Source organism: Marmota monax, unplaced genomic scaffold, assembly GCF_021218885.2.
Source record: "Marmota monax isolate L192 unplaced genomic scaffold, Marmota_monax_Labrador192_F-V1.1 WCK01_AAM20220418_F8-fsc00102, whole genome shotgun sequence".
Lineage (NCBI taxonomy): Eukaryota > Metazoa > Chordata > Mammalia > Rodentia > Sciuridae > Marmota > Marmota monax.
The window spans coordinates 5,898,547-5,923,536 of record NW_026692494.1 but is presented as its reverse complement, the minus strand read 5'-3'; the positions used below and the strand labels follow the sequence as shown (position 1 = coordinate 5,923,536).

Here is a 24,990-nt window from a genome sequence, read left to right as displayed (position 1 = left end):
GTTCCCCAGTCTCCCGCTCACTGCCCACAACAGCACCGGGTACCCAGGTGGTCAAGGCAGGGCCACCACGTCACGTGCTGAGAGGCCTGTGCCAGCCCTGCTCCCCCCAACAACACCCACCAGCAGCCGGTGTCCCCAGATGCCCCCAGGAGTCCCACCTGAGGAGCAACGCAAGCCCCCCGCCCTCTGGGCGCCAGGTGCAACCTCCTGCCACAGCGTCCTCAGCAGCACATGGGGCCCTGGAATCCCGCGTCCGTGGCCACCTCGGACATCTGGCAGGGCAACGGGGCCACACCGCAGCTCTGCTCAGGCTGGGCAGACTGCCTGGCCCCTGGCAGCACCGTCCCTGGACTATCCAAGCCCGCACTACAGAGGACAGCAGTGGGGTGGGGGCAGGGGTGGGGGGACAAGCAGTCTGGTGCCTGGACTCACCACTGTAGGAGTCAGGCGGCCGCGGAAGGTCAGGCAGGGTGCCAGGCTGGCTGGGCAGTGCAGTGTGGTTGTGCAAGAGGCTGGTGCTGCCCGCAAGTCCGTCTTCAGGGTGGCTGCCCCCAACCTGCAGACGGGGCAGGGGTGACGTCAACGTGGCTGGCCCCAGCCCCACCCCCCAACCCTGCCCGAGGCTCACCAGGCCAGCGTGCCGACCACCCAGTGGCAAGGGGCCCGCGAAACCAGAGGCCAGTGTCCCGGGGCCAGGCAGCAGCCCATGTACGTCGCTGGCTGTGCCCACGGCGTGGCTGCGAAGCACGTGGATGGCCTCGTCCAGGTGGTCTTCCATCTTGCTCTGTGGGGCACAAGGAGGGTGTGGGGGCCGCTGCCGTCTGCCCAGGAGCTCTGCACACTGGGGGGCCCCACCCACCTCCAGCCCAGACCCCTCCTCACAAGCATCTCCTGGTCACAGGGCTGCTGTCCCCTACAGTCCTGCTGCCTGGGGACAGGACAGACAGGCCACCCACCCCCACGGCAGGGCAGGGTCACTCACCAGGCCGGGGAGACCCCCGTCATAGCTGGGCGATAAGGCACCGGGGGCCCCTGCTCGGGGCCACTGCGACGTCCCTGGAAAGGCAGGAGATGTGTGAATGGGGCATTCCCAACAGCTGGGTATCCTCTAAGGCTCAGGGTGGCCACTTGGGGATGCCCTACGCAAACAAAAGCACAAGGAGGGCATCTCGGCCCCATCGGGCCCTAGCCAGCAGGCCCGCCAAGCCCGCCTGCTTCCAGCAGCAGCCAGTGCCTCGGAGGGAGGCGCTTCCATATCCTGCCCCACGCGCTCTGAGCTCCAGCAGCAGTAGGGGAAGTGGTTAGCTCCAGGAGAGACTGGACAGGTCCAGGAAAAGCCTGGGTTCCTGAGGTTTCTCATAGGCAGAGACGAGGACCAGGGGTAATGTTGGCACAACCACCCAGGCCAGCCAGAGCCCCGAGCACTCACTTCCTCTTGTGCAAGGACAGAGGTGGCACGGGCCACAGCTGGCACCACCCACTCTCCATCAGGACAGCAAACAACAGCAGGCACAGGTCTGAGCCAGAGGGTGGCCTGGCTCCTGGACGCAGACCCTCCACACCGGCCCGGTGGCTGCAGTGTGAGCCGCCAGGTGCCACCTCTGGGCCTCATTCACACAGGGCCTCTCGTGTGCTCGAGGACACCTGCAGTCCACCTCCAGGGAGCCCTCCTGGCCTGCTCAGGGCACAGCTCACAGCAGGCTCTGCCCCATCCAGCCCCTCAGCCCGCGAGGCTGCGAGACCCCAGGAGAGCAAACCCGTGACCTGTGTGGGCCCCGGCCCCCACTTACCTGGCAGGCCCTGCGGGGAGCCCACAGGGGTCGAGGGGCTGGGTGAGAAGGTGCTGCTGGAGTGATCCGGGGAGTAGATCTGAGGGGCAGAGGAGCGGGGTGGTCACGGGCTGGCCTGCAGCGTCCCCAGCCCGCCTCCCTGGCCCCACACCTCACCGAGGCCAGCGCCTTCCCAAGGGCATCCCCAGAGCTGCCGGCCGTGGTCCCACGGGAGCCTGTGGGTGGAAAGGGGCGAGGGCCAGCCTCGAGGTCAGGTGTCCCGTGTGAGGAGTCCCCATGACACCTGCCACGCTGAGGTGAGGCCTGGGGACCGCAGCAGGACTTGGAGTGAACTGGGCCCCCAGCCCCTGCGTCCCTGGCGGTGGAGTGGGGAAGACACTACTCTAGGGTCCTTCCAATGTCCCATGGGGCCACCCCCAACAGCGGAAGCCATGGTGACGAAGGACCCATTGCTGACCCTGTGGGCCTGCCCTGCCAGGCATCCCCGGCTGGGCTAGCTCGGGGAGGCCGTGTCCCGTGAGTGGCCATACCGAGGAGGCCCTCAGTCGCACTGACAGGCGGCGTGTGGCTGGAGACGCTGCTGTAAGGCGCTCCGGGGGCTGAGGAGAAGGTGGACACAGCTGGAAGCCCGCCATTGACCTCTGCTCCATGCAGCTGGTAGCCCTGGGGGACAGCAGAGGGATCAGGCAGTGCTACCCAGGCCGGCCCGCCCACCCGCCCAACCAGGCCTACCATGCGCTCATGCTGGTGCAGGCTACTGAAGCTGCTACTGCCCACAGGACCACTGCTGCCCGGTGTGAGGGGCAAGGGGGACGAGCCGCTGCCCAGCATGGACCCGAAGCCTGCCTGGCCAGGAGTGCTCCAGAGCTCGGCCGAGGGGTGCAGGCTGCCATCTGTGGGGAGCACAGGTGAGACGGGCACCGAGGGCCCCAGCCACCCCGGGCGAGCCCCACCCACCTGCCATGTAGAAGGGGGCGGGGTAGGCGCTGCTGGGGGTCTTGGCAGAGGGGTAGGCGGCTGTGTCCCTGCCAAAGTCGTCCCCGGAGCTGGGGGGGTACACCTGCAGGTTCAAGGACAGAGGCACTGGTCGTCCAGCCTCCCTCCCGCGGCCGTTTCCAGGCACACTGCAGCCGGGCTCTGAGCTGTGGGCGTCCTGGTTCCTGCCTGGGCCACCTTTCCAGCCAACTCCGCTCCTGCCAAAGCCCCCTGGCCATTCCCTCTGCTCTCCTGCCACCCGGCTAGGGTCCTCCCGTAGCCCCATGCCTGGCCACCAGAGGGCAGCTACGGCAAAGGGCCCACCACCACTACCCCCGGTGCTCCTGAACTTCAGGCCAACAGAGACATGGACACCAGGCTGTGAGCGGGGCTGGACCAGGGCCCCAGGGGCTCCGTTCTGCCCCGCAGCGTGGTGTGGCTCCGAAGCAGAGCCCCAGAGCGCCAGGCCCGACTGAGGTCCTGGCACCCGTAGGCCTGGGCCTCCCTCCCTGTGTCCCCACTGCTTGCCCCCACCCCAGTTATAGGTCCGACAAGGGAGGAGGGCCCTGGACCAGGGCAGCAGGTGCCTGGCCTCTACTCATGCTGACCAGGGTGGTGGTGCACCCGCTGGAGGTGGTGCCCGGCGCTGGCCGGCCCTGGCAGAGGTGCTGGGTGGTGCAGGGAATGGGCACACACCTCTCCTTCCAGCCTGACACGATGCAGGGGCCCGGCAGGGGGCGGCCGGCCCGCACCATCTGCTGCCCTGGCCTCCAGCCAACCACCAGGCAGCGGGTGGGGACGCAGGGCAGACAGGGTGGACAGGCCCTAGAGAGGGCCCAGGAGGACCTTCCTGCCTGGCTCCCAGAGCCCCACACGTGCCCAGGGGGCCTCGCCGGGAACCTGCCCTCCTATGCCACGCGAGGCCAAGACTGGAACGGAGGCCTCAGACCACTGTCCCTGGGAGGCCTGTGGCCAGGGCTGGGCCCTAGGGTAGCTTTTCGGGCCACGTGTTCATGCTCGTGCTCCGGGCTGCAGAGGCACGCACAGCTTGGGACCTCACAAGGTCTGGCTGCCGACAGGGTGGCCCCGAGCCCTGGGCAAGGAAGGGCGTTCATCAAGTGGGGTTCCCTCTGCTCCACCACTCACCGAGGAAGGAAGACCAGGCGGAACCTTCCGGGCCTTCTTGGGCTGCACCTCTGTTGAGAGAGAGAAATGAGAGATGCCCCTCAGCGACCGTTCCTGCCCCTTGGACGCCTTGTCGCTGTTGGGGACCGGTATGGGAACAGCTCCTGCCCCGGAGCAGAGAGCTTCAGATCACCCCTTTGGAAAAGCCAGACACCTTGGCTGGGCACCTGGTCACTCCTGTCACCCCAGCAACTCAGGAGGCTGAGGCAGCAGGATGGCAAGTGTCAGGCCTGGGTGAAAGGCCCAACCAAGACTGTGGGGCTGGGGCCAGCTGGCGGCACGGCACGCGGGTTCAATCCCCAGTCCTGCCAGAAAGAAGGGGACCTCGAGCCCACCCACACGAGTTTAAAGACGCAGAAACCCACAGCGGCCGGCAAGGGGTCTGGCAGGGGCACACACTTGGCAGAGCTGGCTCTGAAGTGCCAGGCCCGTCCCTCTCAGCCACACTGTGGCCCCAGATCCTGGCACACCCACCCACCCGGCAGCATCTGAGTGTGCAAGACACTTGGGGCACTTTCTCCACCTGCAGGGCAGCGAAGGCCAGAACCACTGCTGTGCACCCTGCGACTGAGCCCGCCACCTGTGCTGCCTACAGGGGCCCAGGACAGCCCTTGGTCTGGCTGACTCAGTGTCCCCAGGCACAGTGCTGAAGGCTCAAAGGGGCCAAGGCCCACCTCCTGGGTGGACGTGGACGTGGGCCACTGGGCCATGCGGGCTGGAGAACAATCCAGCAAAATGCTCAAGGACAGGTGGCTCAGTGGCTGGCGCCTGCCCAGCACACAGGTCCTGGGCCCCATCTCCAGCGCCACACAGACAGAGAGGCATAAACAGAGGCCCAGGACCCACGGAGACCAGCAGTCTGGAGGGTCCCGGGAACCGGCCCCGGGTCTGTCCGGGGAGCCACGGCCCAGTGTCCGTGGCCTCAGGCAGAGGGAGGCCCACTCTGTGCCAGCTCACGCCTGTGCCTCCCACCCTGCGTGCCTAGACCCCAGTCAGGACCTGGCATGGCCCTGGCTACTGCCCTCCAAGGCCTGGCCGTCCCACTCACCCAGGCCGCTGTCTGCCGCTCTCCGCCGAGGGTTGCTGGGGTAGGAGGAATAATACTGGGAGCTGCCCTTGCCGCCAGGGGGGGACAGTGGCCCGGGGCTGCCGAGGGCCAGCTCGCCAGGCAGGAAGCCGGCCTGCGGGGACAGCAGGAGGCAGAGTCACTGTCCACTCCCCATGCCAACGCCAGTTAGACACCCATCAACTACAAAAGGTCAAAGTCACCCAGACGTCTGGGGTGGCCCCGGCCCTTGGGCCAGGGGGCTCTCCTGCTGGCTGGGGACCTGGCTTGGGCAACACAGGCACCACTCTCTGAGCTAAGGCACCAGGGGCTGCAGCTGTGGGCATGGCTCAAGGCTGCTGGCATCCGATGGCCACCCGCTCTGGCTCTCGGCTGGGCACCGCTGGGCGTGGGAGTCACTCTTCCTGTGTCCTTTCCTTCCTACCCCAACAGCTTGGTTCTGCACACTGGGTCGAGGCAGACCTCTGCCCCTGGGGTGTCAGGCCACCAAGCAGCCTCCTGTTTGCCCTGGCCCCGGCGGGGTGCTGGGGCGGGCAGCCTCCCCCACTGGCCTCTGGTTCGCAACCCACTTCTGCCAGGCTCTGCTCTCAGCAGTAACGCTGTAGGCTGTCCCCACTGTACAGGGCCCTGTGGGGCCTGGCAGGCCTGCAGGTGTGACCCCTGCACATGGCTGGTGTCCAGCAGCTTAGGGGAGCCACCCCAGACAGGCCAGGCTATACCCTGGGACTGGGGAGGACGTGGTGGGGACAAGAATGAAATTCCTGGGGGTGTGGGGATAGATGTCTCCCAGGGGACCCAGAGACAGGAGGCCAGGCTGGGACCACTGAACTGGCCACCAGGCCCTGTTGCCCTCACTCACGTGAGAACCATGTGGGTGAGGTTTTCATCTGGGCTGGGGCAACCCCTGGGTGGGCTACACCTGCGAGTGGCACAGGCGGCCAGGTTTGGGGGTGGCTTGGCCTGGCCTAGACCCTAAGCGGGGAGCCGTGGAGCAGGGTCCCCACCCACAACCAGCAGCTCCTCGAGGCCCAGAGACGAGGAACCCCGAGGAACCCTGTAAAACTAAAAACGAGAACAAGGGGGCGGGGAGGGCGGAGCCGAGCACAGGCTCTGGACAGGGCAGCTCGGCCGGCCACCTTCACCCCTCACCTGAGTCAAGCTGCCAACACCAGCATCTCTCCCGAAGGTGGCGTAGGCGCCTCGCTCACCGCCCTTGCCTGCAGGGGAAGGAGGGTCACTGGGGCAGACCCCGAGGAACGCAGACATGGGGCACTGGGCGCACCAGGGGGCGGGGCCACACGGGGGCTGGAGCCTCCTGACAACTGGAGGTGCTGCCACCAGCCTGGGGGACAGTGCTGAGCTCCACCGCCAGGCCCTGTTGCCCTCACTCACGTGAGAACCATGTGCTTCCCTGGCTCAGGGCATTTCACTTCAAGGCTATGGTGCCACCTCCCTGGGACGCCAGTGGCAGACCCATCAGGGATCTGTGCTGTGTGCACACGATGCCCATTAGGCCCAGCACCCAGCTCGGGGGCAGCCCAGCCTGCTGGCCAGTGGTCCCTCTGTAAACCAACATGTGAGCCCCACTTAGCCACAGGCACCACCCTGGACACTGCGTCGAGCCACCGGGAGAAGAGGCAGGCAAAGTCTGGAGCTCTGTAGGGGACTGAGAGCCCCCCCCCCCGCCCCCCCCCCCCAGGCTCCTGCACTGCACAGATGCCTGGATCCAGCCTCGCCTGAAGCAGCGTCCCTGGAATACTCGGCACCTGAGCCTTCTAAGTTCCCCTTGCGCTTAAACTGGACACAGAAAATGCCTGATTGCAGGGGTGGGAGGCAGGGGCAGTAAGAACCTTCTCAACAGGCGTCAGAACACTTGTCCACTGATGTTAACTATCTACAACTGGGAGAAAACAAAACCCCTCGACTTCTGTAAAAGAACATCTCCTAGACTCGTGGGAAGAGGTGCCAGGTCAGTGCCGTTCCTCCCACTTCACCTGGTGACCAGGGGCAGCGGCTGAGAGCGCCGCGCTCCAGATGCACCAGGCGCTGTCGCGGCCTGCTCCGCTCCTCAACAGGAACCCTGGGGCGGGGGTTCCTGGGAGCCCACCTGCCCTGCCCAAGTTCACAGCTGCGAGAGGGCACGTGGCAGGGGAGGCAGGACCCGGCCAGGACACAGCTGGGCTCTGGACACTGCTGCCCGCAGCCCCGCTCACGCCAGCAGGAAGCTGAGGAGGAGGCCGGGAGGAGGAAGAGCAAGAGGGGAAGCCCGTGTGCTGCAGGTGCAGGGCCACCCCAGGTCACGCAGCGGGCCAGGCCTCGCAGCCCTTGGCTGGGACAAGGTGGGGGTGCCCAGCTGTACCCCTGGCCACTTGGCCACCCACACCAGCAACAGAGGACTGCCCATCTGGGTACCCTTGGCCATGAGGCCGAGGCCAAGCAGCTCATGCAGCAGTCACCACCAGAGGCCAGCAGCACATCCGACTCCCTGGGCCTCGACCCGTCACCAGACTGCCTCCAGCCACAGCCCCAGCCCCACGGGACAGCCGTGCCAGCTGCAGCCTAAGAATCCCTACCCCCGTGACACAGCCCTGGTCAGCACCTGGCCAAAAGCAGGCCTGAAGGCCACTTTTTGTCCACTCTGGCTGCTGGGGCCATACACCACCTTCCCAAGTGGCCAAGACCCACAGCTACTGCCGTGGGCACCACCACAGGCCCCTGCCCCGCAGAGCCAGCAGGAGGGGTCCAGACCGTCCACCCACACGGGGTTCAGTGCCCTGACCAGTCCTGAGGCTGCCGCCAGTCCACCTGACTGCCCACTCACCTCCAAGTCCGGGTCCCAGGAATGTGGACGAAGAAAGGCTGCCGTGGGACTCGCTGAAGTGGGTGCTGTCACTGTAGGCCTAGGAGACGGCTGGGGTGAGGGCCCAGGACACCACCCTGCACCCCAGAGCCCCCTCAACGTCCCTCCCACCCACCCTCACTGAGGGGAGGGGACCCAGGGTCGGGGGCTACAGGGGATCCTCACCCGGCTGGGGTCCAAGGAGGAGTTGTTCTGGTCACTGGTGGCCCAGGACCCTGAGCTGGGCCGGTCCTCGAGGCCTGCAGGACCAGAGGGAGTCAGGGGCCACTTCAGACCTGCTGGCTCTAGCCTGCAGTGCTCAGTGTCTCTGGAGAGGGCCACACGGACCCAGGGGTTCGCCTCACAGCCAACGCCCTGGAATCCTGGGGACGTGGTGGGCTCAGGGCTGCCACTCAGTAGCAGTCCTACCACCTGTCACTCCACAAACTCCTGCCCATCATGAAGACCCCGGGCCCCACTGCTATGCTAGCTTCTCCCCCAGCCCAGGACCTCCCTCAGTCCTAAGTGGACTCTGTCTGCAGAGACACCTTGTCACATGGGATTGAACGGAATCCAGCAAAGGCTGCCCTGTCGGGGCTTTGAGCTCTGCGCTGACCCAGGGGAGGTGGACCGGCTCCATGCCAGACACAAGCCCAGGCCTCAGGCAGGAGCCCAGAGACACCACTGGCCCAGGCAGGTGCCAAGCCACCAGGCCACAGGATCTTGTCCCAGGGTGGGGCAGGGCCCTTACCCCCCCAGGGCGGCAGACAACAGCCCAGGGTGCCTGGCTCCCTGAGGCTCATTCCTCCCCATGGGGGGCACAGACAGCAGCCCCGGGACCCCTTGCCTGGCTGCAGCCAGACCACGGGCCTCAGCCTCCCTGTTCTGGGAACAGGGCTGGTGACACACAGCAGGACTGGGGTGCTCTTGGCACCACCAGAGCGAGTGAGGAGAGGGCTGCAGCCGGGACTCCACGCAGACCAGCTCTCGGCCTCCGTCCCCACCACCATCCCCCTGGAGAGCTCTTGCTTAATTGCTGTCTAATTTGCATGATGATGCATATTAAGTGGTCAAACTAATGAATATTCACATCCCATGAGATTTTGTTCAAATCTAATACTTCCAGTGTGACCACAGACGGGGAAGGGCCTGGGCTGGGACAGGGCCTGGGCGTGTGGGGGGCAGGCAGGGACTTGGGCTGCCCAGCAGTGCTCTTCACCAGGCTTGGGGTGTCCGCCCTGGCCCTGGCCCCACGCAGGCGCCTGGAAGGAAGGGTCAACCAAGGGAGCCTGGCTGTCTTGATGACCCTCCACACACCTCCCCACTGGCCAACCTCCCCAAGGGCACCTGCGATGCACCCCAAACTGCCGCCGGGCTGAGCCCGGGCACCCAGGGTCTGGTGATGGTGGGGCTGTCCTGGGGTCCCCACACAGGCAGAAGGCCCCTGGCAGGGCAACAGACCCTGCTCCACACTTTTTGGAATGCAGAGACTGGCCCTCGCCCAACCCTTCTAGAAATGCCAAAAAACAGGAAGGCCCCTCCGCCACCCACATTCATAGGTTATTGATTACACGTTCCAATGATGTGACCATGAATATTCACACAGTCCTTGGTGGGCGGAGGAAACACTAACAGGGTGGGAGGTGTGGTTCCCGGGGGGCGAGTGCCCCGGAAGGGTCCAGGGAAGGGTCCAGAGTGAAGAGGTGAGGCCCTGGGTCTGGGGCCTCCGGGTGAAGGCCCCACTCCCCCAGGACGCTGTGAGCTGGCCTGCCTGCGCCCACCTGCCCCAGCCCCCACCCACTTCCTTGTCCCCTCCCAACCCAGGCTCCTTGTCCCCACTCCGGTTGGCCTGGGGCTGGGCCCCCATGCCTCTAGGTTCCAGTTCTTCACTCCACTCTTCAGTGTCAAGTAACAGTCACTGAACGTCCCCCGTGCTGTCCCTCACACAGCCACCTGAGCAACCAGAGCCCCAGCTGCACACGGGCCAGCGGGCTCAGGAAGGAGGTCCCATTTTATGTGATTAAACAAAAAACTGGGGGGTGGGACTGTAGCTCAGTGGCACAGCGCTGGCATCACACGTGGGAGGCACTGGGTTCGATCCTCAGCACCACACACACAAAAATGAATAAAGATTATGTCTATCTAGAATTTAAAAATTTTTTCAAAAAAGATTTTTTTCTTCAGTATTCTGGATGGAAGCCAGGGCTTCATGCACACTGGGCAAGTGACCCACAACTGCGCTACACCCCAGCCCTTTCCTACTTTCTTGAGAGGATGTCACTGAGTTGCGAAGGTTGGCCTTGAGTTTGGGATCCCCCTGCCAGGACGACAGGCATGCCCTACTGCACCGGCTCAGGGTGTCGTCTCAATGAGCCTCCGGGGGACGGCTGTGGGGCAAGCAACTGCAGCCGAGAGACAGCCCAGACAGGGTAAGGCACACTCACCCCACTTGCAGGCACCACGTGCCAAAGACACCAGAAACAGAAACCTGCATCTGCACCAGCCCCGACTTCCTGAACAGGCAGTGCGGCAACCGTGCACACTGCACCGGGTCCCCCTCCTGGTGGTTCTAGAAAACATACCCAGGGCCTTGCCTAAGCTGGATAAGCACTCTACCACTGTGCTGCCCTCTCAGCCCTGGTGAAGTTACTGAGGCTGGCCTTGAACTCACCGTCCTCCTGTGTGGCTGCATGACAGGCCTGTGCACCATGGCCGGCCACACCAGGCCTTACCTGTCATCCAGGGAGGACTCAGAAGTCCGTGTGTGGGTTCTTCGCAGCAAAGACTGGGCTATCACAGGAGAGTGAGTCGGGGGTCCTCAACCCAATCCCGGACAGGTGCCAAGGGATGCTTGAAATGGTAATTCTGAACCCCCCCCCCCACCTGATCCTGTATATGACGGCTGCACCTAAACCCAGAACAGCAGCCCCTGGACAGGGTGCATGGGAGTCTGCTCGTGAGAGCCAAGCAATACCCCCAGCACCCAAACCTCCCCTGCTGACTCCTTCCCTCACACTCAAAATCTTTTTTTTCTTGGTACCAGGAACTGAACCTAGGGGAAGGCTGCGCATATAGTTCAGCTGGTCAAATGCTCGCCTCCCATGCAGAAGGCCCTGGGTTCAATCCCCAGCACCACAGAGAGACACACACACACACACAAAGAACCACTGAGCCGCGTCCCAGCCCTTTTTACTTTTTGAGATACAGTCTTGCCAAGTATCTAAGCTAAGCTTAGGGCCTTGCTAGGTTGTTGAGGCTGGCCTCTAACTTGCAATTCTTCTGCCTCAACCTCCGAAGTTGCTGGGATTACAGGCATGTGCCAATGTGCCTGGCCACTTAAAATCTTAAACAGGGTGAGAGTCCATCAGCTGCCAGTTGGCCTGTCCCCTTCAATGACCTATTCCTGGCCTACTGGGGGCTTCTGCAGGAGTGAGGTCAGAAGGGCCAGAGTTCAGGGAGCTGCCTTCCTTGAGTGAGCTGGGGGCTCCCACCATGAACCGGGAGGTCTGCTCAAGATTGTTATGGGGGTATTTTTAGTTCCCATGCAAGTTCAAAGCTTAGGGCAGCACTGCAAGAAGACCAGGATAACGCCACGTGTGGTGGCCATGCCTGTAATCCTAGTGGCTCGGGAGGCTGAGGCAGGAGGATGTAAATTCAAAGCCAGCCTCAGCAACTTAGTGAGGCCCCGTCTCTAAATAAAAAAATAAGGCCCAAGGATGGGGCTCAACTCCTGCATTCAATCCCCAATACCCCCCCCCAAAAAAAAAAAAAAAAGAAAAAAGGAAAAGTGGCCCAGATGCACCTGCCACCCAGACTCCCTGGTCCTTCCCTTCTGCATCAATGTTTCTGACCATCTTCCAGGTCTGTGCAACCTGCAGCTTGTCAGACCTCCCAGGCCGCAGTGGCCACAGGCTCTCGCCAACAGCTCCCAGCACTCTGGGAGGGGTCAGAAGCAGGAGTGATCATGTCCAGCACTGACCACATGCTAGACAGGCAAGTGCCCAGCCCAAGGCAGGTGGTGGGCTGCTGGGGGTAGGAGACACCGGAAAGCCCTAGAAACCTGCCCAATACTTGGGGGCCATAATAGCAGGGTCTCTGGCCTTCCCCTGAGCAAGCCGTAAGCTGTAGCTGAAGAGAAAGGGTGTCATGGCTCGGATGTGAGGTGCCCCCCGACAAACTCACATCAGACAACGCAAGAAGGTTCAGAGAAATGATGGGCTCAAGAGCCTTAACCCAGTCAGTGAGTAGTCACCCGATGGGACCGAGGGAAGGGTGACTAAGGGTGGTGGGGTGTGGCTGGAGGAGTTGGTATGTATCTACATCTGGCAAGTGGAGTCTCCGCTCTCTGGTCATCACCTGAGCCGCTTCCCTCCGCTAGTCTTCTGCATGATGTTTTGCTCACCTAGAGGCCTGAGGAATACAGCCAGCCATCTAAGGGCTTGAAACCTCTGAAACTATGAGCCCTCAAATAAATTTGTCTACCTCCAGTTGTTCTGGTTAGGTCTTTTATTAAAAGCAACGAAAAAGCTGACTAAAACAGAAACTGATACCAGGAGTGGGGTCACTGATGTGACTAAACTGACCATGTGGTTCAGAAGTTTTTTGAGCTTTTTGGAATTGGTGGCAGGAATTTTGAGATGTTTAGCATTGCAAGCTGGAAATGCTTTAGGTTGTTTTAAGCAGAGCTTAATGGCCGATTCTGGTGTGAGCTCCGACCAGAATGCCAAGAGGACCACGGACAATGAAGACAGGGTTCAAGAAGGTTCAGAGGAAAAGGAGGACACTGTTGGAATTTGGAGTTAAGGCCACCTGTGTCATGTTCTGGCTGGGAAGTTATCGGAGTTTTGCCCGGGTCCTGACACTTTCAGTGACGAGGATTTTTAAAGAGATGGACTTCTTAAATCTGGCAGAAGAAATTTCTAGACAGCACAGTATTCAGGCAGTGGCATGAATATTGCTGGCGGCTTTTAGCCAAATATACTGTGATAATCAGGAACAAAATATCTGAAAAACTTGGGACTTGAAAAGCGGTCGTAAAACTGGGGCTAAGAAGTTGCAATTGTTAAAGGCATTAACTCCACTAAAGAAATGCTAAAGACTGTGCCCACAAAGAATGAGAAAGATGGCAAGACCAGACACCTCTCAAGCTCAGGGGAGTAGAGGTGAGGATTCTGGGGAAGAGACCAGAATCCTCACCTCATGGGGCACCCTTCCTACACTAGGGGGCCTGGGTGGTTTTTTCAATGTGTTCAGCCATGCAGACACCGAGAGGCCACTGCAGCCAAAGTCCCTGGAGGCCTGGCTACTGCTTGATATGGCGGCAGACCCTGGTGCCAGCCGCGTGGTGCTGCTCCTGCAGGGATGCAGGAGCTGCGTCTGATTTCAAAGGAAGGCCTGGGAGGCCGGGCGAAGTGCAGCAGGGCCAGAGTCCTTGTGGGCACCTCCCGAGAAGTCACAGTGTAGAGAGGCGAGGGGGAACCCTCCCAGCGCAGGCCTGAGGTTGAGAAACGCCAGTAACATGGAACATCGTCCCAGGAAAGCTGAGGGATTGAGCAGAGACAGCCCACAGAAAGGCCACTTGGGCTGCCACACACAGGGTCACAGAGACGGAGCTACACCTGCCCCTTGGAGAGGACACCATGAGGCCATATGCTCCAGAAGCCAGACGTGGAGCTGGATCTCAGCCTTGCCTTGGTCCCCCTCCCTCCTCGGGGCTCCCTCTGCACTAGTGCTGGCCACTCGTCAAGCGCCTTTCACAGGAGCTCAGCGCGGGAACGCCTTGACCTCAGAGAAGACGTGGGCCTTGAACTCTGAACAATCTCAGAACCGTCGGGACTCTGGGAACTCTCGGAAACAGACTGAAGGTATTTTGAATGGTCGGATGAGTGTGAGCTTTTGGGGGTCGAATGTTATGGTTTGGGTGTGAGGTCTCCCCCAAAAGCCCACATGAGACAATGCAAAAGAGTTCAGAGAAGAAATGATTGGGTTGTGAAAGCTTTAACCCAACCAGTGACCTCACCATGGATGGGGAAGAGGTGGGCGGGGGCATGGCGATGGGGTACGTGTGTTGTACAGGTTGAGTGGCGTCTCCAGGCCTCACCTGGAGCCCTGAGGAATGGAGCAGATGTCTATGGACCAGGACCTCTGAAACTGTGAGCCCTCAAACAAACTTTCCTCCTCTGAAGTTGTTCTGATGGGTGCTTTAGTCACAGCAACAGAAAGCTGACTCAATAGGGTCGGTGGAAGCAGCCCTGGGAAGACAGGTGGGCTCCAACGCAGCCCTTGGGCACGCCAGGCAGCCGAGGTCCACCCGATCAATCAGCCAGGGGCTTCTCACAAGAAAGAAGCCCAGAGACAAGCAGGGACAGGTGGACACAGCTGGACACGGGGACCACTTAGCCCAGGGTGCAGAAGCCCTCACGGTGCCAGGTGGGTCCTCCAGGAAGCAGACAGCAGGGCCTGCAGAACAGAGGACAGAGCAGGCCACACTACCCAGGGCTTCAAGGTGGCTTCCCAGCCCGGCACACCTGCCACCCAGTGACCACAGCTGAGCAGGAGGAAGGCTCGTGCCAGGGCCGAGAGGGCAGCCTGGGCAGCACAGCAAGACTCTGTCTCAAAACACACACACCCTAAACCAACACACCCAGGTGTAGGTTAGTAGGTGTACCCGCAAGTGTAGCGGGCAATGGGGAGGAGTCGGCCTGGTGCACACACCCCAGGCTCAACTAAATGCTGCTCACACACAAATCCTGGGTCACCAAGGTCCCTTGATGGAAAAAACTTCCTGAACCCAGATTCCAGGCCGCATGGGACTCGGAAGCAAGTGGGCGCCAGGGAGCCAGGCCTGGTTGCAGAAAGCCCAGGCGGGAAGGCAGGCACCAAGTGGGAGGCTGCACGGCGTGCCCGCGGGGCCCCTTGGCCACTGTTGTACCCATTTTCCTGGAGTGGATTCAGGAAGTGAGTGGTGGTGGCCAAACCAGCAGCAAGGTCCCCACAACTGCCAGCAGGGAAACCAGGGGGGACACACCTGCAGAGGCAAGGACTGCGGGGACGAGCTCAAGGGGACCTCAGGGCCAGGTGAAGCGGCGGGAAAGGCAGCAACACCAGCCGAGACCCTGAGGAGCGCTGGCCACAGACCTGGCTCCAGCCCAGCCCTTTCCACCTGCCGTCAGCACCCACAGCCACACCTGGGGACCTGTCAGCTGACCCAGCAGAATCACCTGAGCTGGGTCTGGCCTGGGCACAGTGGGCCCAGTAACCTTGCACCCAAACCCTCAGACAGAGAAGCACACACAGCGGCAGGGGAACTGGTGCTGCCCTCAGCCCATGGCCATCAACGCACGGAAAGCCACGCTCGGTCCCAGGCGGGCTCAGTGGGACACACAGGGTCAGCATGCCCGAGGCCCTGGGCTCCATCCACAGCACCATAAACAAAAGCAGAAAGTGAAGTCTACGTGGAGATGACCTGGGAGCTGCGGTGCACCCCGTGCTCTCACACCCAGCTGCTCTCAGGGCTGAGCAGGGCAGGAAGCACGGCACCCCAGCACCGGCAGGGGCCCGCGAGCGCAGCTTTGGCACTGAACACCCAGAAACGAGCCGATCCCAACGGAGAATCCAGCAGTCTCTGAAACAACCTGACTCGAGAAGGAAGTTTATGTAAGTTGTCAGCATCTATGACGACAGGTTACGACGTAGCTGACACGGTCCGGGGCGAGTTCAAGACCCAGCTCCCTGCTGCTGCCCAGGACAGGCGGAGCGAACACCAGGCACAGAGCGAGAAGTCAGAGAGACAGCACACGCAATCACTCGGCCAGCGAGACTCCACGTGTGCACCACCCCAAGACGGGAGTCGCCCGTGATGAGCGACTAAAAAGAACACGTGAACGCTGACAGACCAAAGCACCACGACCCGGGTCCAGCAGAGAAGCCCAGCAGGCGACAGGCGCACGCTGATCTCCAGGAGCCAAAGCAGCAGGTGAAGCAGGGGTAGCCGAACCAAGGACAAGCGGAGGGGAAGGGGCGCCGTCTGGGATGTGCCACAGCTCCACCTCCAGGGACCGAGTGGCGGTCAGCTCTGCGTCAGAGTCCACACTGGCAGGCTTGAGTACGTGACTGAAAGGGACAATCTTTTCTCCCAAGCTAAGAATGGAACTCAGGGCCTCACGCATGCCACACAAGCTCTCTGCCACTGAGCCACAGCCTTAGCCTTTTTCTCTTTTCACAAGGACAGGGTCTTGCTCAGTTGCCCAGGCTGGCCTCAAACTTGCCACGCTCCTGCCACAACCTCCCAAGCTGCTGGGATGATAGGTGTGGCCCCCGCACCTGGCTGATCTTCTCCTAAGAACATGCTACAGTGGCCAAGAGCAGTGGGCACCAGCTCCAGAGGCAGCACACAGGAAAACACGCCCAGGAAAGGTTCAGATGTGTCCCCTGCAGGCACCAGGTGGCTCCTACTCATGGCAGATTGTTCCTGAGAGAGGACAGTCCCCAGCCAGGTTCAGAACACAGCCAAGGGTGCCGAAGGAGACTCTGACCAACACCCCCAGCACGAAGGCCAGTGCAGGGTGAGGCTGGGGGCCTGCACGGCTCAGGGGATGCTCAGGACTCAGGAAGGCCTGGCGGGAGAGGCAGCTCCTGGAAAGGTCGGCACACAGTGGGCCACTGCAGGTGCGCACAGGTGAGCACCTCGAGGCTCAGGGGAGGCTCAGACAGGACCAGGAAGGCCCTGCCCAGGATCCACACACAACCAAGGCACAGCATCCCAGGAGCTGACGCAGGAGGACCACAAGTTGGGGACCAGCCTCAGAAACTGAGCAAGGTCCTGTCTCAAGTTAAAAGATAAGGAGTGGGGCTACAGCTCCGCGGTGGAGCCCCGAGTTCAATCCCCAGCAACAACAACAGAAAGAGACAAAAGCCTATCTGCAGCCGGCAGCCAGCATCAGGCCTGGTCGCCCCGCCACAGGGTCTACACACCCCCTGGAGGTCCAAGGGCACACGGCACAGCCTGGGTCTGAGGGAGGACAGTGGGACCGCCTACCTGGAAAGTGAAGCAAGGGGAAAAGGTCAACCGTCAGAACAGCAGGAGGCCTCCAGGTGGCCAATGAAGAACAGACCCCACAGAACGCTGGAGGCCCAGCAGGCTCCGGGATCTGTGGCCCTGTGAAGGACTATGCCACTCCCCCAGCCAAGAGCTTATCAGACGCCGCCACAGGTCGGCTGTAGGTCGGGCCGGGGACCTCCCTGCACTCAGACCCTGAGCTCCATCCCCAGAACCGAAACCCACAAAAAACCCACCAGAAGGATAGCGGCGAGAGCCGAGGGGCCTGAAAGCAAGAGAAAAAGCCGAGGGGAGGCGGCGGGAAGGGGCGAGCGAGCACTCGGCCACCAGCAACAGGTGCCCTTCCCGGTCCCAGCTCTGTGCAGAGCGGCAGGCAAGGACAGGAGCTCCTAGGCACCTGGGCCTCCTCCCAGCAGCCTGGCAAGGGTCCCCTGGGCCAGGACTGCCTCCGTGTGTCCAGCCTCTTGTGCCCCCACAACCCCCTGGACCCTCGGTGAACGGGACAGAGGCCCCAGGGCAGGAGAGAAAGCTGGAGGACAGAAGGAAAGTCACCAGGCCCGCTGGCCCTGCAGGGGCGCAGCCGTGGACGGTGCCCCGCGAGCCTCTCTCCCAGTCCCCTGCTCCCCCTGGGACTCTGGCTGGAGTCCACTGCCGGAACCACATGCCCCTGAGGGGAACCAACCACACCACGTCCCTCAGGACAAGGAACACCACCTGCTGGCCTCACCAGGCACCCAAACCCAGTCCCAATACAGGAGGGGAACAGGCAGGAAGCTGTCAGGGCAGGGCCAGAGGACAGGACCCACCACAGACACCACGGAGGACCGCCCTCCAGTGTCCACAGGGCTCCTGGGAGAGGGCTCCCTGTAGAAAGCTCTGGGAGCCCAGTGGCCACGAAGGTCTGGCCACAGAGGGTCTGCAGAAGGGCCAGGAAGGTCAGTGGACAGAGAAAGAGAAGCCTTTCACCTCACCTCCACGCCACACCTACCTGTGAGCCTGGGGCAGAGAGAGGGCAGGTAAGGGGCACAGGTACTCTGTGACAGCCCCTGGGCCTGACCTTCTGCCTCGGCCAGGAAACCTCAGCCCCTCTGGTTCCTGGGGGCTGCTTCCAGGGCGATGGGAGCCCATGGGGATTTCCAAGCCTCAGGGAGTGCCAGGGCAGCCCGGGGTCACTTCCCCAGAAAAGCCGGGAAGGGACAGTGGGAGTGGCACCACTCCTCCAAATCCCCTCCCCAGCAGAGCCTGCAGCGGACTTCAGAGAAAACCACTGGACAGAAATTTCCACCCATGCCAGAGACCAGGAAGAACCTGCCTGAGAGCCCAGGAGGACAGACAGATCCACCAAGAAGCCTGGTGCAGAAGGATGGCAAGCTCAAGGTCAGCCCCGGCAACTTAGCAAGACGCTATGCCACCCCATGAGAACCTGCCTTAAGAGAAAAAAATTTAAAAAGGGCTGGCGCTCAGTGGTTGAGCGCCTGACTGCCATGTGTGAGGCCTGGGTTTGACCTCAGCCCTACACAAAATCAAGACACTGTGCTCCTCTACACCACTACCCACCGAGAGGCCCCAGTGCAGAGCTCGAGAGCGCCTCAGGACACGTGTGCCAGGCCCTCCCACCACACCTGCCCACAGCCAGGCTCCTGACTGCCCCAGCACCTCTGCCCACCACCTCCCCCCTGCGTTGTGTCCCCCCTGCCTGGCTGGCTCCCCTCTGCTGCAGGGTCCTGCCTCAGGGCCCACGCGTAGCCCTCAACCTGGAGCACCAATCTGCTCACACCCAGTGGCTCCTGTCTGCCCCTCAGCTCCTGCCCACCTCCCTGGAAGCAGGGCGGGGAAGGAGAGCAAGGCGGTGGGCTTGTGTTCCCACCCCACCCAGGGAGGGCATGGGCCTGTCAGAGGGCAGGGGCTCAGAAGGACACAGCTGGGACAGATCCCGGGGCCTAGTTTCCCCCAGTCCAGCCCTGGCTGTGCCCCATCTCCCATCCACCCTGTCCACCCTGCCCATTGCCATGCATACAGATCATCAGGGTGACCAACTGCCCAGGTCTGCCTGGGACTCTCAGGACATGAATGATCAAAGGGCCAGATCCCAGGATGGCAGAGGCCCAGAGTGAGAGAAGCCCCTTCCCTGAGCAAAGACAGGTGGAACTGAGTGAGGTCTCCCTGGGCTGGCAGGCCAGAGGTGGGCGGGATTCGTGATGGGATGCATGAAACAGGTGACCACCACTACGTGGGCCCAGCCCTGTCCTAAGAGCAGCGCCCACTCCACCCCAGGCGGGCCAGGATAGAACAAGGGGACGCTGGGCTGTCCACAGGATAGACCCCTGGTCTCTGGCCAGGCCCTGGTCAAGTGGTAAGAGTGAGGGCGGCCCACCCTCAGGGTGCTCTTGAGCCCACAGCCCCACACCCACAAGCGCGTGCCCAGCGCTGTGCTGTCCTGTAGCGGCCCTCCCCATCCACCTCTCAGGCACCTGTGCCACAGGAAACCTGGGCTCACCTGAGCCTGTGAACTGAGCTCCCGCCAGGGAGGCCGGCCGGCCCTTCCCGTTGGCCACAGGCAGCGGGAACATCTGCAGGGACAGAGCAGGAGAGCAGTGAGTGGGGTGGCCAGCAAACCCCACCCCAAGGTTGTCTCCTCACAGGAGCACAGGGGTCTGGCACACTGGGACCAGTTCTGCTCAGACATGTCCACCCTCCCAAGACCCAAAGACTCTGAGGCCGAGGCTAGGGTCAACCCCTGAAACCTACTGCCCAGGGCGGGAAAAGGTGCAGGAGCAGCCAGCTGCCCAGGCCCCACCCAACGCAACCAGGACCTGCAGGTGACTCAGTGTTGGAGCACTGGCCCCCCACCCAGGAGGTCCGGGTCCACCTGGCACTCGCAGATGGGGTACCTGCTGAAGCAGCGGATACACTGTATCAGCTCTAGCGATACAAAGTTCTTTCCTATCTCAACTCAGGAAAGGAGACGGGTGCTCACCCCAACAGAGGGAGGAACAGAAACCCACTTCAGGCCAGAGCCCCCAGGTCCAGCCGGGCAGCAGCACCCTGGGCTGAGGTTCTCCAGCAGGCCAGACACACCTGAGGGGACTATGCAGAGGGGGCAAAGAGGCGAAGCGTCCCCCATGTGAGGTCTGTGCTCCCACGACACCCTCCCAGGGGACAGTGTGGGCCTGTCGGAGGGGAGACTTGAGGTTCAGAGTGGCAATGCCGGGTGGATCCAGGGCCCAGGAAAAGGCTGTGCAGGGTGGATCTTCTAGACACCGAGAGGGGGACAGCCACCTGCTGCAGGTACGCAGGGTGCCACGTCCCTAAAGATTAAACAGCATAGCACTGCAACCAGAAAGACCCAACATCAACAACCCCTTTTGCCTCAGAAAAAATAAACGTGTGCTCTACCCCCAGGGGCTGGGTGTGGGAGATCCACTCTATGCTCAAAGGGAATGCTGGGGAGCACCACCCAGTCCTGACTCCCCTGCCAGCCAGGAGGTGCCTGCACAGCACCAGGCCAGGGCTCAGGGTCTCAGAAACAGGGTTCAGTGCCCACTGTCTCAGAAGAAACTGAGCCCGCATTGCCTTCGGCCTGGCGCATGGAGAGGAGGGGTGTCCAGGCTGCAGGGGTTCTCAAAGGGGTCCACGGCTCAGTGATGCTCATGCACCAATGGAAACCGGCCCAGCCTCTGCAGGGCTCTGTTCTCCCAAAAGAACCATTCTCCCATTGGGGTACCCGGGGTCTGCTTCCGCAGGTCTAGCCTGAAGCCACTTGTTTTGTCCCCAGGATGCAGGGAACTACCGACAAGGCACCGGGGGACCCTGGGCCGTGCCTCATGGGTTCTGAAGGCCTCATGATTAACCCAGAGCTACCCCTCACCCTTTGGAGCCCCAGTGCTTCCTTCTGTGGGGCGGACTCAGGGCTTGGCCCTACTGTACTCCTGTGTGCAGTAAGGAGGGGCCTCCGTCCATACCCACTGGGGACGCTGCTTACTGGCAGTGGGTACCAATCAGCAACAGTCCAGGGCTCCCAGGTCCTCAATGCCTCTCGCTCCCCCTTCTAACCATGAAGTTCAAGTCCAGGCTCAGGCCCAGCAGGACTCTGAGGTCACCGCCGCTCTCCTCTTTGTGTTTAATATGCCACTGACTTTCCCACCCCACACAAGTCTGCCCGAGAAGGGATTCCCTTCAAGGCCTGTTTGTCTCAGCCTGAAAGTCCTTGCTCAAAGAAACAAGTCCACCCCATGTCCCTGGGAGAGGTGGCACAAGGGCAGTTTTGAAGGGACCTGGTCAGTAACGGGCACTGCCTGTGCTCCCTGACTCGACCAGACAGGCTTTCCTGTAACACCAAGAGGGTTAAAACCCACCTCTGGGCTGGGCCTGATGTTGCATGCCCATAATCCCAGAGGCTTGGGAGGCTGAGACAGGATGATCAGGAGTTCAAACCCAGCCTCAGCAAAAGCAAGGTGAGACACTGTCTCTAGATAAAATACAAAATGGGGCTGGTGATGTGGCTCAGTGGTCAAGTGCCCCTGGGTTCAACTCCCAGTACAAAAAAAAAAAAAAAAGTCCTCCTCTGGGCGAAGGGGGTCCTGGGAGGAGCCAGTCCCCACCCCCTCGGGCGGGCTGTTTCCTCATCTGTGAGCGGGTACTGGTTTTGACCAGGGTGGGAGAAGACTTAAGGTCCTGGGGACAGCAGGGGAGATGAGAAGTGGTTCAGGACTGTCGAGTGGGGAGACGCGGGAGCTAGTCCTGCAGGGCTGAACCCAGGCTGCCCCCACTATGCTGTCTGTTCCAGCCCAACAGTCTGTGACCTGTCAGTTTAGCACAAAAACAAGCAAACTGTACCTCCGGTTACTCAGCCGGAGAGGTAAAAATAAGACGGGGCTTAAAAATACTGGCATGGCCCTTCCGGAGCCAGCAGCCATGTCTGGGGGTTGTCTCTCCAGTGTGGCTGGGGCCACTTCAGTCTGGAGACCTGTTACTGACCAACCTCAGTGGCCTGGCCTGTGCATGGGGAGGGTTCAGTTCAGCACCCTCCCCACACCGCTTCAGACCAAATGGGGCTCATGGGGGTGAGGGCTGGAGACTAAGGAGCTGCCCACAGACACGAGTCAAGAGAATAAAACAGGATTCTCGGATTTTTTTGGAGGAAATGCTGATCCCCTGACACCCAAAATGAGGGTCCCGAGCCTTCCCATCAACACCCAAGGAGACTGCTGGCTCTAGCCTCGCTGGACCTGAGCCCTGTAACCTTGGGGCCAGCACCTCTGGGCCTCCACCTGCAGAGGGGAGAATGGGGCGCTCAGTAAAGAGTCAAGACTCAGGAAATCTGAGGACTGCCCACCTCCCCTGCAGCCTGGACCAGCTGACCCCCGGGTGCTCTGTGCTCACATGGAGCCTCTAAGGACTCAGCCCTGTTAGCCATGGAGTGTGTAACACCTGTGTCCTTGGCACGTGGGGACAGGGACCCTGGTGCAAGTTGAAGTGCCACCACTTCCCTGAGGATCTCCACCAGGATTTCCTTTCCTGCTCCACAAGGGACTGAACGACCTGACACACTCGGGACCCTGCTCACTGCTCTTACAGACCAAGGTCACTGAATGCTCACCCAGCCAGGCTGGGGCCTCAGGGCTCAGCACTCCTGAGTTCCAGCCCCAGGGAGAAGCTTGGGACCCTGGCAGTCCCTCAATTTCTCCATCTATATATAGTGGTAGGCCATCTCCATTCTGTGGTGAAGAGAACTCTGGTGTCGCACACATTGCCATGGGGGTGCTGGCTTGCCCAGGGGTACCCTGACCCCAGCCCCACTGGGGCAAACTCCCAGAAAAGCGAGAGGCTCAGCACTCCTAGGGGAGCAGCAGGCTTGGGCAAAGGTGGGCAGGAAAGGGGTCTGGCTCACCATGCTGAAGTCCAGGAGGTCACTGAGCTCCTTGTCGGTGCCCACAGGGGCCATCCTCTGCGATTGGCTCATTCTCCAGCAACAGTGGCAGGCACAAGAACCAGGGAAGGCCCTCCAGCCTAGAGACAGCCCTGCACAGTGGCCGCAGGGACAGACCAACAACACACAAGGACAAACAGGGAAGGGAGAGAAGGGTTTCAGTGACCATAGCCCAAGTGGACAGGTGGGAAGCAGAAAGCTGAGTCCCTTCCTGACCCTGGGTGAAGAGGGCAAGGAAGCTGAGATCCTGAGGTTTGGGTCCTCTGCAGACCCCTGCCCAGAGCCCATAGGGAGACTAGGGAGAAGATGAATGTAAATTTGGTCAATCCCTGAGAGACCACCAGGAATCAGGTTGCAAGCCTTAAATGCAGGGGCCCAGGATCTCTCACTTCCAACTACTTCCAGGCGGCCCTGCCAGCCCCGCCCCTGGGGGAGGGGCGACCCAGGACCGGCCCCAAGAGAAATTTGGTGGACCCCTCCCCAGCACCTGTCATAGCATGCTAAAGGCTGATCACCCCCAAACACAAAGCAAAACAAATCCACAAGTCACAAAGACACGAAACCCACCTCGGCTTCTGGACTTAGTTGGGAGAAGGCAGACCAGGAGGCCTGACCCTGGGATCAGAAAGCTTCCCGCCACCCTTAACCTCGGATCCGCCCCCCCCCACCCCCCCAACTCAACCCACACAGATAAAAAAAAAAAAAAAAACAATCCAAAGTTGTTTTATTGTCACGATGTATCCGGGAATTATTTTGAAGCAACTTTAAAAACATCCCTTACCTCCCACCCCTGGGGGGAGGGTTCCCCAAGACCTGGGATTCCCCTCATGGTCCCCAGGGACTCCATCCTGGGATGGGGGATGGGGGAATCCACCTGCCAAGCCCCCTCCCACCCCCCGGAAAGGGAGCAGCACAGGACCTCCCTCCCCAAGAACTTTTTCCAGGGTTCCCCAGGCGGGGGTGGCCACGAAGAAACCGCAGAGGCTGGGGGAGGGGAAAGGGTTCCGAGATAGAGGGACACCCAACTCCAGAGGCAGAGGACCCCCCTTTGTTTGCCAACTCCAACACCGGGTGTGAAACGGTGACCCAGCGCGCCCCCTCCCCCGCTTTTTTCTCTTTCTTTTTTTTCCTTTTTGGAGGGCGTGTGAAACTGACTTTGAGTCGTACGAAACCGCACTTTTTTGTGGGGTAGCTGAAACCCATTTTCAGGCCAACTTGGGGAGGGCTGAAACGAGCCTTTAACGTAGAGATAAGATTTCTGGGGTGTCACAACAACTTTGGGGGACTGGAAATGGACTTGGACGTCTGAAAACAGTTGGGAGGGGAGAAAACAACCTGATACTTCTTTTAATGCGGAGAGGAGGAAGCCGGGGTACCCCCCCTTTCCCGGGCAGCCGGTGCGGCCCGGGAGCCCTTTGAAGCTCGCCGCGCCACCGCGGTGTTCTCGACCCCGACCGCTGCCTCGCCCCGCACTAACGCGGAGCAGATGTTCGCGCCCGGCCCCGGCCCTTCACCCTGAGCCTGCGTGCGCGCGGCGGCACCTTCCCCGCGCAGACAAAAGGACTCTCCTCCCTCCCTCGCTCCCCCTCTAAACTCCAGTCCCGGCCGGGGCCCCTCCCTGAGGAGGGGCGCCCTGGGACCACCGCACTGGGGCCCCGGGCCCCGCCGCAAAGTTGGGCGACCCCTCTGGCGCCCCCCGCGCGCCGGCCCGGGCTGCGCAAAGTTTCCCAAGTACGAGTGGCGGAGGGCGGCGCGGGCCCCTCCACGTCGGTCGCCCCCTCCGGCGCGCAAAGTTGGAGAACAATGCGGCCCGGGCGACCGGCCACCCCCAGCTGCCCGGAGGGGCGCGCACCCCACGGCGCCCGCGCCCAGCCCCCCACGCTCCCCGCGGAGCCCGCGGTCAACTTCGCACAAAGCGCCAGGGGTCCCGGGCGCGGCCCCGACGCCGCACGCCCCTCCCCGGGTCCCCAAGCGTTTACCTGCTCGGCGCGGCCCGGCACGCGGCGCGCGGGGGGCGGCGGCATGAACGGCCCCCCCCGGACAAAGGGGCGTCGCGGCCGGGCCCCCGAGGGTCGCGCGTGGGCGGCGGCGGCGGCGCGCGTGGGCGGCCCCTCCCCCGCCGCGTTACCGCCCCGCGAGGCCGGCCGG

At 61.9% G+C, this 24,990-nt stretch overlaps 1 protein-coding gene across 7 annotated transcripts in view; it reads right to left on the bottom strand.

The window, feature by feature from the left end:
• Nucleotides 1-23,476, bottom strand: part of Tcf3 (transcription factor 3) — a 28,484-nt gene extending 5,008 nt beyond the window's left edge. For 4 of the 7 annotated variants that reach the window (XM_046444278.2, XM_046444284.2, XM_046444282.2 and 1 more), the window contains exons 1-15: nt 22,804-23,476; nt 19,411-19,483; nt 8,042-8,115; nt 7,838-7,916; nt 6,166-6,233; nt 4,999-5,131; nt 3,912-3,961; nt 2,748-2,850; nt 2,523-2,683; nt 2,321-2,453; nt 1,947-2,005; nt 1,791-1,869; nt 983-1,056; nt 629-784; nt 433-556 (exon numbers count right to left, since the gene is read on the bottom strand). In XM_046444278.2, the coding sequence (XP_046300234.1) occupies nt 433-556; nt 629-784; nt 983-1,056; nt 1,791-1,869; nt 1,947-2,005; nt 2,321-2,453; nt 2,523-2,683; nt 2,748-2,850; nt 3,912-3,961; nt 4,999-5,131; nt 6,166-6,233; nt 7,838-7,916; nt 8,042-8,115; nt 19,411-19,483; nt 22,804-23,130 (1,693 nt within the window). In that variant the 5' untranslated portion in view covers nt 23,131-23,476. The remainder of the gene's footprint in view (nt 1-432; nt 557-628; nt 785-982; nt 1,057-1,790; nt 1,870-1,946; nt 2,006-2,320; nt 2,454-2,522; nt 2,684-2,747; nt 2,851-3,911; nt 3,962-4,998; nt 5,132-6,165; nt 6,234-7,837; nt 7,917-8,041; nt 8,116-19,410; nt 19,484-22,803) is intronic. The other 3 variants (XM_046444281.2, XM_046444280.2, XM_046444285.2) reach the window with 3 other exon arrangements.
• Nucleotides 23,477-24,990: the final 1,514 nt, after the last annotated feature.